The sequence below is a fragment of the Vespula vulgaris genome, chromosome 2 (assembly GCF_905475345.1).
Source record: "Vespula vulgaris chromosome 2, iyVesVulg1.1, whole genome shotgun sequence".
In the NCBI taxonomy this organism is placed as follows: domain Eukaryota; kingdom Metazoa; phylum Arthropoda; class Insecta; order Hymenoptera; family Vespidae; genus Vespula; species Vespula vulgaris.
Window position 1 is genome coordinate 1,452,925 of NC_066587.1, and position 14,217 is coordinate 1,467,141.

The window sequence follows — 14,217 nt, forward strand, 5'->3', positions numbered from 1 at the left end:
ATTACTAGTAATTAATTAGTTCTTTTTTTTTTTTTTTTTTTTCTTTTGGAAAATTTTCAGTCGGTTTTCTTGTCTTCCTTTCTTTTTTAATTTTTAAATAATTTTTAACATAATATAATAAATGTTTTTTAGAAACTTGTATCGTTAATTAAATGTTTTTTTATATATATATATATGTGTGTGTACGTACATACAATAAATATTAATTTTTGTAGATCGTTTTTGATTCAATTCCTGATTGATTCTTTTCTAATATCGATAAATTCAAATACAAGTGAATACAACTATATGAATATCAAAGATTAGAAAACGAACGAAGTAACTTTATCAATAATATTCTTCTTCAAAACGAATTCATTTTTTCTTTTTCTTATTTAATCAAGACCAAACAAAAATATTGATAATAATCGTAAGGATTGAAAAACTTACGCGATATATTCTCTAATGGTACGTTGAATAAGCCTAGCAGCCTTATCCTGTCGTTTCCAAATTCTCGTGGAAGACACTATTTCCAATTCCTTTCTAGTTGGGAATTGCTTCTTGAACTTAACGTCCATTTGTTCTTGAAGCTTACGAAAATCGTCGGATTCTTCAACGTGTCCAAGAACGTGCTTGACAAGTGCGTGCAGGATGTCCAGACAATGGATCTTGTTACCCTTCGCGATGGGAAGATTAAAGCTTACCAACGCAACGACATTGGGCTTTGATATTCCCAGAGGTGGGTCTAGGCTCGCTATGAAGTCGCTTAATTGTGAGAAACTGATGAATTGGGTTGCATGTGGATCGTATCTGTGAATCAAAGAAGAAAGAAAAAAAAAAGAACACACAAAAAAATTAAATAGCGTATATAATTTTCTCATAGTAAAAAAATAAAAATATATAGACGATTTATTTCGAAAATGATCCATTGGCAAGTTCATTTTTTGTTGTTTTAAGAAAAATTGACTTTCATAATCAGTCGCTATATTTCGTGATTTTTTTTTATTGGCCAATTTTAAATTAAACAAAGCTAAGATATTAAGATATTAAATATTAACTAGTTGTATATATATAAAGTTTTAATCACATACTAAATTAATCACAAATTATATGATACTTCATTTTTTTAAAAAATAAATGGATATATATATCCATTTATTATTATTTTTTTTTTTTTTTTAATGAAATATATATGCGAATCGATTATTTTGAAAATGATATAAGTATCTATATACATAGAAAGAGAGAGAGATTTCAATTAATTGAATTTAAAAAAAAAAAAATAAGAAAATAGAAATTAATAAGAAAAAAGAAAAATGCGTACGTACTTGGACCACCGTATGTAAAACATTTCTAAATCATCCTCGACGATGCCAATTTCTTCTTCCTGATGAGCCTGATTAAAGTTTTCCAAAATGATAGCGATGTACATATTGATAACGATCATATAACTGATGATGATGAAAGAAGTGAAGTACGTTATCGCCAACAACGGATAACCACAATCGCCATTCATTTTCCTACTGGTTGGGGTTGGGTCGCAATCAGGTGGTTGTACCATCAATGATTCCAATACGTCGTTCCAGCCGGCCGATGTCATCAAACGAAATAATAATTGCATGCTACGGCCGAACGTTTCGAAGTTTACCTAAAATCGAAACGATTTTTTTTTTTCTTTTTTATGTTTTTTTTTCTCTTTCTTCTTCGTTTTTTTTTCTTTCTTTATCTTTTTTTTTCTTTTATTTTGTTTTTCTTTTCATTTTCATTTTCGTTCACCTTCAATGCAATCAATATAACAACTTCGTTCGTCGATATCACTGAACTTTAATTGAGAAACCACAAAATTCATTCTAGGTTTATTATCTCAAAAAAAGTTTCACTTTTTTGTTCGTTCAAGTAGCAGTAGAATCTTTTTTGGTTTCTTTTCTGTTTCTTTTTTTTTCTTTTCCCCTTTTTACTTCCTCGTTTTGTTTTCTTATTTTTTTTCTTTTTTCTTTTTTTCTTCGTTTGAAGATTATACATTGACGCTTTTGTAGTGAAGATCTATGTAGGCGTGAAATTCATCAATCGCGGAGTAATTTAAGGGGGATTGGGTTGGTTTGAATTTTCGAAAAAAATAGTCGATTCATCTGGTTTTTTTTTCTTTTCTTTTTCTCTGTTTTTCGATTTTTTCATAAATTCGGAAAAAAACTTTACGATCGGGATACGGCGAAATGAGAACGTCAACTCGAACAAATTTCTACGATAATTTCAAAACGCTGTTGATCGAGTTGTTTATAAAATTAGATTGAAAAAGAAAAAGGAAGAAAGAAATTGCTTTCCTTGCATAACAACAAATAAATCGAATCTCTTCAAAATTATCGTTCTTTACTTTACCGCCATTTTGTTAATTTCACTTCCACCCTCGATGTTACATAATTAATTAATAAAAAGAGTTGTTCGTGCATTGGATCGATCGATAAAAATTAAGGCTTCTTTTACAAAACAGAAAACAGAATAAAAAAACATAATTTTATAACCTAAAAAATTTTTTTTTCTTCTTATAAATATCAAATACGCTTTCGAATCATCCTTAGTCCTCTATCTTTCTAAGACGATTCCAAAAAAAAATAAAATAAAATAAAAAAAAATTAATAAACAAAAAAAATAAAAAAGAGAAAGAGAGAGAGAGAGAAAGAACAAAATAAAAATAAAAAATATCTCACCATATCGTCCAAAGCTCCTTGTTTCCTGACGTGTCCAAATACGGACATACCAATGATGGCGTAGATGAACGTAATCAAGGCAAGTAAAGCTCCAATGTTGAATAATGCCGGAAGACTGACCACCAACGCAAACAAAAGTTTACGAATACCCTTAGCGGCTTTAATGAGCCTTAAGATCCTACCGATTCTGAACACCCTCACCACCCGCAAGAGCGTCGGGGACACGGGAAAGTCCATCATGATATCTTCCATAAGTATTCCCAATATAGACGCTAAGACGAGCAAGAAATCGAATAGATTCCACGGTACGGTGAAATAGTGATAACGTAATCCAATAATCTTGACAATTGCTTCCAAACCGAACACCGTAGTAAAGAACGCATTAGACACCTCTAAGACGAAAAATATTGGATGCGGTTGATTGTAATGTTCGATTCCCATCGTCAGCATGTTGAGAAATATCAAAACGAAGATTGCTATTTCGAATCTGTAAATATGAGAGAAGTTTATTCAACGTAAGGAACGACGGCAGGATAAGGGAGAAATAAAAAAAATAAAAAGAAAGAAAGAGAGAAAATAATAATAATAATAATAATAATAATAAGCAAGTTTCAGATCTAATTATCGTTCCTTCTTCCTTCTATTTCGTCCTCTTCCTTTTTTATTTCCTACACTGTGCGTTTTAAGCCAGTGTTTTAAGCCAAAGCCAGCCAACATTTATAATAGCTTCATTCTGTTTTCTTTTCTTTTCTTTTCTTTTCTTTTCTTTTCTTTTATTTTATTTTATTTTATTTTATTTTATCTTCTTTTCAACGTAATCACTTGAAATTGCCGTCGCTCATTTTCTCTCAAAGTGAGTGAGTGTGACATCTTGAAAAGTAAAAAAGAAAAAGAGAAAGGAAAACAACAGGAAGAAGAAGAAGAAGAAGAAGAAAAAGGTAAACAAAATACAAACATGGAAAAATAAAAGCAGCTAAGCGCTCCTTCGTCCTTGTAATCCAATCTTCGTTATCAGCAGAAAAGCGCGTTGCAGTTGTTCGTCCTTTTCTATGTTTTTCTTATGTCTTCATTTATTTATTTTTTTTTCTCTTTTTTTTTTTGGAATCTTGTCAAGCGAAATATAGAAGTGGCGAAGTTGCGAGTCGAAAATATTGAAGAGGTTGGCCGAAGAACTTTGATCATTCGTCTGACGAACGACGATAATCTTCGGCTCGCATAACGTCCTTCGTATGTTCCGCTAAACGAGTTCCAAAAATATATGTGCGTATGCGTGTGCTTGTACGTGTGCGTGTGCGTGTGTGTATACAACAAACAACGAAAGCAATGTACACATTGTTTATAAAAACAAAATCATTAATATTTATTTGATCAGTATTTTTATTAATTAATGATAAAATATTTTGTCGATATATATATATATATATATATATATATATCGTAAGAATATTTCTTTCAAGATTAGTTGTTTACAATAAAATGTCAGTAGAAATGATTATGTGTCGTTGGTTGCATCGAAAAAGGTTTATTATAAATACTGATCGTTTATACGAAGTACTGACATATTATTATATTTATATTCGAATATTTTTTTTTTATGAATTTTGACAATTTTTTTTATCCTTTATTATATATATATATAATATATAATAAATCGATGTAATAATATGTCCAATCTATGAAAATATTAAAAAATACTGAACGAATAAATAAATAGCAGATTATTAAAAATCTGTCGACTCGATCACAGAATTTCTTTTTTTTTTTTTTATTATTTACATATATATATATTTGTTAGTATATTTAGAATTAAACAATATATAGTTTGTTATTAAAGTGAATGAAGCGATCGAATAGACGACAATTGGCAAAAAATAGTTTTAAAAAGAGACGAAATTAAAAAGAAGAGATTAAAAATAAATAAATAAATATATAATAAACGTGTATGTATATATATCTATATATATATATATATTACATATATAACAGAAAACACAAAACGAGTACATGTGTTATTTTACCTTCGGGAATTGGACAGGTCGTAGAACATTGCGAGGAATTGGTTGATCGGACGTTTTATTACTTTTTGCGGCTTTTTACGGCCGAGCTTTTTCATGGCAGTGTAGTAGTGTTTTTGACTCTCGGTCAAAAACATTTCTAGCACGCCACCTTCGTACTGAAATGAAGAAAAAGATACGTGTACTTGATTAAATTAAAACCATCTTGAACATTCATCTTATACCATTAAAAAGAACTATCTATGCATCTATTTATACATATATATATATATATATATATACAATATATATATTTGTATATAATTCATTAAACATGTATATATGTATATATGTATATAAAATATAAAAGAAATGAATAACCATTTAGCACTTTTGAAAAATTAATTAGAGACCTTGCGAGTCTATAGAAATTGTATGTATATTGAAAAGAAAGAGATAAAAAGAGAGAGAGAGAGAGAGAGAGAGAGAGAGAGAAAGAGATAGAAAAAAATATATAAAAACAATAACACAATCTTACCTTCTTTTTTAACATGTTGAAATTATCTATAATAACTCCTATGAATAGATTCAATGTGAAGAAGGAGCCGCAAACGATGAATATTACGAAATAAAGGTAAGCGTAAAGATTAGCTTCCCTTTGGGGTTGAAGGTCGACACCCCTTGCATCAACGGCATCCTCCATTACTTCCATCCAACCTTCGAACGTTGCCACTTGAAACAGTGCCAAGTAAGCTATACCAACGTGGTCGAATGTAATCTTACTATTCTCCCATGAATAATTTTTATTCAGACAGTCGTCCTTTGTATTTACTATCTAAAAATAAAAATAAACAAACCAAAATATATATATATAACAAATATAAATAATAAATAATAATAATAAATGCGTTTCTCGAATATTACATCGAATGTATATCGGAATTTCGTTGAATTCGTTTATCAAAAAAGGAGATGTAAAAGAATGAGAAAAGGTTCGTCGTTATACTTACCGATATGTCCAATAATTCTCCATACTCGTCGACGCATTTGAAGAATTTACCGCCAAAAAATTGGACGCCCATTATCGAAAATATAAGCCAGAACACGAGACAGACGAGGAGCACGTTGAATATACTAGGTATCGCATACATCAACGCGTTCACTACGATCTATATATAATGTTGAAAAATATAACGATTAATTCTTTTTTTTATTTTTTTATTTTGTGTGTAGGTGTGTGTGTTTTTCCATTTATCTTCTTTTTTTTTCTTTTTTTTTTTTTTTAATTCGTTATGATTAACACAAAAATTAGAATAGAATGAATGCGATCGTAATTTTTATCTATAATATTGTATTATATAAACTTAAATTGTATGACTGATATAAGTAATATATAATAAATATGTTTAATCTATTGTATTTAATTGAATGAATTAAGATAGGATTATTTTGTTATAATAGAATCGATAAAAGTGACTGTATTATATTTTGTTAAGATATTCAATTTAAAGAAAAGAAAAAAAGAAAATATTATGTGATACATATATATGTATGTAGTAAGTTTTTTTTTTTTTTATTAGAATTGAAGATTTGTTATACCTACTTATGTAAATTTTGGAAATATTTTATATGTTAGTAAACAATATCGTGTAATTATTTTTTGTATTACATTATATCTTATATAATATGTATAGTGACTCTTTTATATACTAAATTTTAATATGATAAATTTTGAAATATTTCGATATCCTTATAAGATATAATATCCTTCAAAAAAAATATATATATATTATAAAATCCGATAAATATTTATAATATCGTAATTAAATGTACTGTTGGGTTAAAATCAATGTGTGATTAAACAAAAAAAAAATTTCAATTTAAATGTACCAATGTAATTAATATTGCATACATGCATACGTAAATAAATAAATAAATATATATATATGATATAATATATATATATACATATATATAATAAATACATATTATATTGTATAATTGATCAACCCAATACGTATAGTTATTCAATTAATCGATCGTTCAAATATATTTAAATTTAAACAAGTTAAACATCACTCTCGAATAGATAAGCAACACGTACCCTCATGCCTTGCCATCTTGATATCGCTCTTAAAGGCCTCAGTGCTCTTAGCGTTCTCAACGAGCGTAGTACCTTTAGATTTTCATTTTCTTCTATCAAAAGACTAAACATGGATACCTGTTGAAAGAAGAAACCTCCTGCGGTAAATCGTTACCAAAAGGAAAAAGAAAATTTTTCTCCATGTTTTTCTTTTATGATTTTTCCTCTTATCCTTTGATTCTTTTTATTTATTTATTTCTTTTTTAAATTCATTCTTCGACTCCTCTCAAAAATAATATTTATGTCACGCTAACACGCAAATCGAATATTTTCAACGCAATTTCTTTTTTCATCCCTCGCGAAATAACGCGACGAGAAATATTACAGGGAAAAAAAAAAATTGGAAAACAAAAAGCGAAAGAGTTAATCAACGAATGAATACGTGAAATTTATTATTTACAAACGAATCGAAGAAGAAAATGAAGAGAAAAAGAAATAAATGAAAAAAAATTTAAAAATATATCTTATAATCATATTTACACGGAAGATGAGCCAAAAGTAAGTCCTTAAATGGTATCCTTAAGAGTGTTTTCTTAATTAAAAAAATAAATAAATAAATCAATCAATTACCGTCCTTAAAAAAGAAAACCTTTTCGAGTTCGTAGCGGTCAGACTTGAGCAGTTTTATAAAAACTCATGAAAAAAAAAGAAAATATTATGGTAAAAATTAACTATTGAAAAAAGATTGGTTATAAAAAAAAACATGATCGATCGATTTCCATAAATCTCTTAGAAAATTTTCGACCCGCTTAAGAACTTTTGACCCACCGTATATAATCGTTTTCTACGAGTGCAATAGTTGAATTAACGCAGTGATATATTTTGTTTTTTTTTTTATTTATTTATTTATTTCTTTTTTAATAAATCGATCTTAATATTAATACTATTTTTACCATCATCATCATCATCATCATTATCACAATCATTATTACTATTATTATTACTATTATTAAATGTATATCTCATAAGAAGAAAAAAGCAAACATTTAGCTTATAATTAAAATTTTTAGCAAATGTTGAAAGAGCTCAAATTTGCAAAGCCCATGAAAAACGTGTTATTTTCCTTTTTCTTTTATTTCTATCCCACATCCACCTACTCAGCCCTCAAGGAAAGCAATCTTTAAAACACGAAAGGCAATTGCACATATCATTGCATACATTACCAGAGATGTTCGAATGAATGTAAATAATGTAAAAAGCCATGGAGTATTTGTATCCATGTGAAGCGAACACTTGTATATACGAATAACGTTTAAATCAATAACGACGAATATATATATATATATATATATATATATATATATATATATATATATAAGAGAAACAGAAAGAGGAACATTGCCATGCATATGTAACATGCACTTTGTTGATCTATCAAAATTGAAATGAGAAAGGGAGAGAAAGAGAGGGAGTAATAACAAAGAAAGAATTATAAAAAAAAAAATTGAAATGGAAAAAAAAATTAATTAGTTTTTGATAATGTGTACGAGAAAAAAAAAACGTAATAGTTTAACGTACCTGTATCCACGAGGCGACACATAAAACACACAGAAAAGAGAACACCGAAACAACGTTTCAAATAGGTTAGCCTGTTTAGAATCTCTTTTGTCCTTTTTTTTATTTTTTTTTTAATTTTTTTTTTTTTTAATTAATTATTATTACTATCATTCTTTCGTCGATCAATGCATATATACACATACACACACATCCACATATATGTGTGTGTGTGTGTGTATACGTATATATACATATTATATATACCTATTATAGGGTATTACAGAGACAAATAGGATAAAATATATGAATTAAATAAGCAAACAATTAATCGAAGAATAAAAAACATCGATCGCTCTAACCATGAAAAAGAAATGAGTCATGCCACAGCGACACAAGCTCATTTATGCGCGTTCCAGCTATTTTTTCTTGTTTTCTTTCTTTCCATATTTCTTTTCTTTTTCTTTTTTTTTTTTTTACGCACGCACATATACATATATATATATATATATATATATATATATATATATATATATGTATATATAGTATACATACATAAATACGTGTGCGCCTAAGCGCGCAGGCGTGCGTGTACAAACAATATAAAAATATACACACACATATATATATAGATATGTATGTATAAAAAGTTTCTTTGGCGTAAGCTTTAAAAAATAAAAAAATAAATGCAAAAAAAAAGACAATTACCAAAGATAGATAGAGAAAGAGGGAGAGAGAAAAAAAGAAGAAAGAAAGTCTCCCCAAAATATCTATATCGTATTTCTATCGTATTTCTATCGTTTACTTACGAAAACTATTATAAAATCCAGGATCGTCCAGAAACTGGTGAAGTATTTACAAAATCCTAATGCCAACCACTTTAAAAGCATCTCGATGCTGAATAAAGCGCAGAAAGCTAGATTGGTCCAATAAAGGATTTTCTTCAGGAATGGATTGTCATCCAAATATATATCTTCGAAGCAAAGTGTAATCGAGGATGCAAATATCAATACTAGGATCATCCATTCGAAGGCAGGTGTGTCGACCACAGAAAGTACAACCGTACGTATTCTTATCCACTTTCTTCCTATGTCGGTTACTAAGCAACGATTGATACAGCTACATCTGCAAGAAAAAAAATAAAAAAAAAAAAAGAAAAGAAAAGAAAAAAAATTATTATCGTACTTGCTGCACGTATACATATACGTAACGAACCCGCATGTTCTTTGATTCTTAACAAAAATACAGGGTGAGCAATTTATTATCCATCCGGGAACCATACGATCTTCGTCGATTAACAACTACTTGCTTGGATGATTTTTTTTCTTTTTTTTTTTTTTTTGAGAAGGAGAATAGATAGAACCAGATTTTCATCCGACATTTAATCGAACAAGCGAGTAAGAGACAATAAAAGGTCGCGGGTGAGTCAGCGATATTTTTTTATATACTCCGCGGCCAACCCTACTTTGTAACATATTCGTTGCATTTTTCAAAAGAAACGAAAAATCAAATACCATCTCTAGTGGTATCGCGGTTTTGTATATGCGTGTGTGTTTGCGCGTATACATATATATATATATATATATATATATATGTGTGTGTGTATTCTGTTTTTGATTCATCCGATATAATTGACGACACACACAAATAGCAATTAGTGAGTAATTGGACCAATTGACCGATCAATGATCATCCGCAGCAAATGCGTTGACGTTAAATGGAAGGATAAGAAATTAGCCGAAAAAAATGAATTGTACAACGAAACAGAGAGACAGATATATATGTATGTACGTAATAATCAATTATGAGTTAATAAAAGTCCCTTAATAATACTTACTTTTGATAACAATGTTGGGGAAAACAATCCTGAGGTTCCTTCGGCTCTTTATTACGTCCAAACATAGGAAAAGAGCCCATTCCGTCAATGTATCTACCCTTGCTATCTCTTCTACCACCAACGGTCAATTCGTCGACGTAACTGACCAATGCGTGCCAAGGTCGTTTCTCTATTCTTTCTTCTCTACGTACCGGTTGAGAGGATGATTTTTCTTCCGGTAACATAGCAACTTCCTCGTCCGTTTTACCAGGATCCTTCAATACTTCCATTTCTATACTTTCCTCAACGTTTGTTTCATTGGTCTCGTCCTTCTCGATTATCCTTTTATTTTCTTTAACAGTCTCTTGACTGCTCTGACTGTAAGTGGTCAAAGTAGCTTGACGATATATCGGTTCGTAAGTGAATACAGGTTGATTCAAACTCTCCTGATAGGATCTGTTGTAAATATTGTCTTTTGGTAGGCTCAACACCGTCTCCTGTATAGCATATTTCTCTTTATCGGACTTGTCCATAACTTCGCGAACTATCTGCTCCAATCTCATGTTCTTCTCGTTCTCCGAATTTTCCTTACGATATTTTTTCTTTTTAACGATCGAACGTATCCGATCGAACGATCTCGCCAACTTTGAATCCTCCCCAACTTCTTCCTTCTTTTGCTTCAATTCCTCCGAATTGAAGCTGTTGAGTAACAAGGCCAAGAACAAATTGAGTACCATGAAATTGCCCATAACCAACGCTGGTAAAAATATGGCGAAACAGGTACCAGGACCGTCCTCCTTTTCCGCACGCATACAATCCCACAATGGCTCGATCCATTCGCCGCATAATATACGAAATATCATCATGAACGAATGAAAGAAATCGTTGAAGTTCCAACGTGGCACAGGATCCGGATAAAACTTGTCCAAGGTATAATCCTTGCTGAACAATTGCATCCCTATCACCGCGAATATATATATCACGATAACAAGGACAAACGTTAGATTACCCAAAGCTCCGATCGTTGAAATTATTATACTTAATAGGACCTTCATCGTTGTCCATGACTGTGCCAATTTCAATACCCTCAACAATCTTAAACCTCTTATCACTGATAAACCATCGACCAATTCAAAGGTCAAGTCGATCAACGAGGCTGATACTATGATCAAATCGAAATTGTTCCAACCGTTGTTGAAGAAATCTTTGCTAAGTGCTAATAATTTTAAAAAGCATTCGAACGTGAAGATACTCGTGAACACTTTGTTCCCAATGTTCAATGCCTGTCGTATTGACTCGCTCATTCCGTGATGTTCCATCGCAAGAAAACCAGTGTTCAATACGATACACAGGGTAATCATCAACTCGAACAACGGATCTCTTACGACCTATAACAAGAAATAAAAAAAAATATGGCGATTTGTTTTTTTCTTTTATTTATTTGTTTTTATTATTGTTATCGTGGTCGTTGTTGATCTTTTTTTTTTTGTATTCGACGACCCATCGATAAAACGTTTCCCTACAATATTTTTTTCGTTCTTTAAATACGTAGCGTGTGTGTGTGTACGTGTGTGTACGTGTGTGTACGTGTGTGTACGTGTGCGTGGCTTTTTTTTTATTTTTACCTTATAAAGACAATTTTGAAAACGTAACCATCCCTCGTAGTCTACGCAACATTGAATACACCTCTCGCAGTTTCTATCTGGAAGATCGTCTGTAAAAAGTAACAGTATATATATAAATGTGTGTGTTTGTGTGTGTATATGGGGATCGATCAATAAGTAATATCGGAATTTTTAATACAGATGGTTGAATCAAAACTCCCTAAGTGATATTTAAAAAAGCAAAAAAAAAAGGGGGGAAAATCAATTACGCTTTTCTGAGAATTTTTCCTACGTATATATGAACTTCCTATATACGTAGAAGCTTAAATTAGTTTGTTATATTTATTCTCTTTTTTTTTTCAGATCATAAAAAAGTTCCTAGACTTAAGATTTCAAGCTCTGAAAACAAAAAACAAAGCGAAAGAAAAAAGAGAGAAGAAGGAAAAGAAATTTAGAGTAAAAAGTCTCGTAAAAGAGTAATTGATTTTTAAAGCCATTTAGTGACTTTTGACCCAATCTAGGAACTTTGAAAAAAATTCTGTATTAAAAATGTCGACGTTATACAACTCGATATATAATTTAAATGATGAAATATTCTATTTTAAGCATTCGTACTACGAAATCTCTGTGAAATTATATTTAACTAATATAACAAATTAGTGCAAAGATTATTTTATTAAAAAATTATTTTCCAAGTATGTGTGTGTGTCTGTATGTACAGAAATGTATATATGTATAGAAAATATTCGATAAAACACTTTGCGTGTAAAAATAAAAGTCGGTTAAAAATTTCGTTCGGTTCATAAAATAGATCAATACGAAATTATTTTTATTTAAAAAATTATTTTCAACATATTTGTATATGAACCTATGTATATACACGTGAGTGAAAAAAACACGAGTATTTCAAAAGAATTCAGGACATCCTATTTAAAAAGATAAAATAAATTTGGCTTTTGAATAAAATCCTTCCTTTCTCTCTCTCTCTCTCTCTCTCTCTCTCTCTCTCTCTCTCTCTCTCTCTCTCTCTCTCTCTCTGTAGGTAAACTCATATATATCATATGCTTAATCTTTGTCCCTTTTTTGTGTAGAAAAATAATGCAGGTATATAAAAAAATAAATTATAATAGAACGGATTAAAAAAGAAATGACCATACGTTTGTCTAATTTGTTTCTACAATATTTTTTTCTCGTGATCGTCGTCAAAACTTATTTCAAAAAAAGTACAAAAAAAAATATATAAAAAGAAAACAAAAAAATAATACCAAATAACTCCACCTAACAAGATAAATAATTGTTGGGACTTTGAATAAGATTCTATCTTAAAATTACATAAATATATCATATTTTTAATTCACATATTCTTTCTGTGTGTGTGCGTGTATATATATATATATATATATATATATATATATATATATACATATATATATGTATAAATTTAATTATAGTGCAAAGGATTAAAAATAGATTTGAAATTTATTTTTCCAAAATATCAGACATGTCCACGTAAAAAGAAAGAAAAAAAAAAGAAATAGAAAAATGAACGTAACCTTGAGTAAAATCCTACAAAAAACTGCATATATTCCAGTTTTAAATCCATCAGTCTCTTTTTTATATGCATATATTATAATATAATGTAGAAAAATAATTATATCTACAAACGAAAAAAATGATAAATAGAGTATAGTGCTTGGAGCATAGAAAATAATATATATATATATATATATATATATATATATATATATATATACAATAGATAAATAAATCTTACTTAAAATATTATATACATACATAAAATTAATAATTATATATTGTAATTTAATGTTTATCTTTGTAATTATTAATTATATATTATATAACGATAATAAATAATAATTACATAATTTTATATATATATATATATATAAAATGCATAAATAAATCTTACCTAAAACTACAATATGCGACAGGTACTCTGGAGGCAGCGCGTACATATGTTTCTTCGTTTTGACGCCATTGCACTTGAGAACTCTGATTTCTCGACTACTCGTTTTAACGGAAACGGTAACAGGTGCTGGTTGACAATCGGTACAAGAAGTGACTTCTATTTTAGTTTCCTCATCCCCTTGATCCTCTTCTTGATCCTGATCCTGACTCTTATCCTTATCCTTATCCTGACGTTCTACCCTATGTTCTCTTTGGTGATGTTCACGTTTCTCGTGTTCCTCAGCGGACGTAACGTCGTCTCCATCGTGATCATCAACAACACCGGAATCATCCAACGATGATTGTTGATTACTGTTGTTACTTGCCTGTCTCGAATGTAACATACCACGATTCGGTGCTAACCTATGAACTGTACTCGCTTCCGGTGGCCTTGGTGTTACATTTTGTAATGGAAGATGCGACGGCCTGACGTTCGAGTGTCTTGGACTTGGGCTTGGACTTGGTGTAACTGACCTGTAGTACAATTATAACATTCCTTGTATTGTTTGGTTTC

The 14,217-nt window shown here is 29.8% G+C and overlaps 1 protein-coding gene across 6 annotated transcripts in view; it reads right to left on the reverse strand.

The window, feature by feature from the left end:
- The window catches only part of LOC127061570 (sodium channel protein 60E-like), a 97,141-nt gene that overhangs the window by 12,451 nt on the left and 70,473 nt on the right, over positions 1–14,217 (reverse strand). For all 6 annotated transcript variants that reach the window (XM_050988617.1, XM_050988618.1, XM_050988619.1 and 3 more), the window contains 11 exons: positions 13,666–14,177; positions 11,757–11,845; positions 10,153–11,519; positions 9,125–9,440; positions 6,783–6,899; positions 5,689–5,847; positions 5,217–5,513; positions 4,703–4,857; positions 2,685–3,171; positions 1,308–1,627; positions 430–789 (listed from right to left, as the gene is read on the reverse strand). In XM_050988617.1, coding sequence (XP_050844574.1) covers positions 430–789; positions 1,308–1,627; positions 2,685–3,171; positions 4,703–4,857; positions 5,217–5,513; positions 5,689–5,847; positions 6,783–6,899; positions 9,125–9,440; positions 10,153–11,519; positions 11,757–11,845; positions 13,666–14,177 — 4,179 coding nt within the window. The remainder of the gene's footprint in view (positions 1–429; positions 790–1,307; positions 1,628–2,684; positions 3,172–4,702; positions 4,858–5,216; positions 5,514–5,688; positions 5,848–6,782; positions 6,900–9,124; positions 9,441–10,152; positions 11,520–11,756; positions 11,846–13,665; positions 14,178–14,217) is intronic.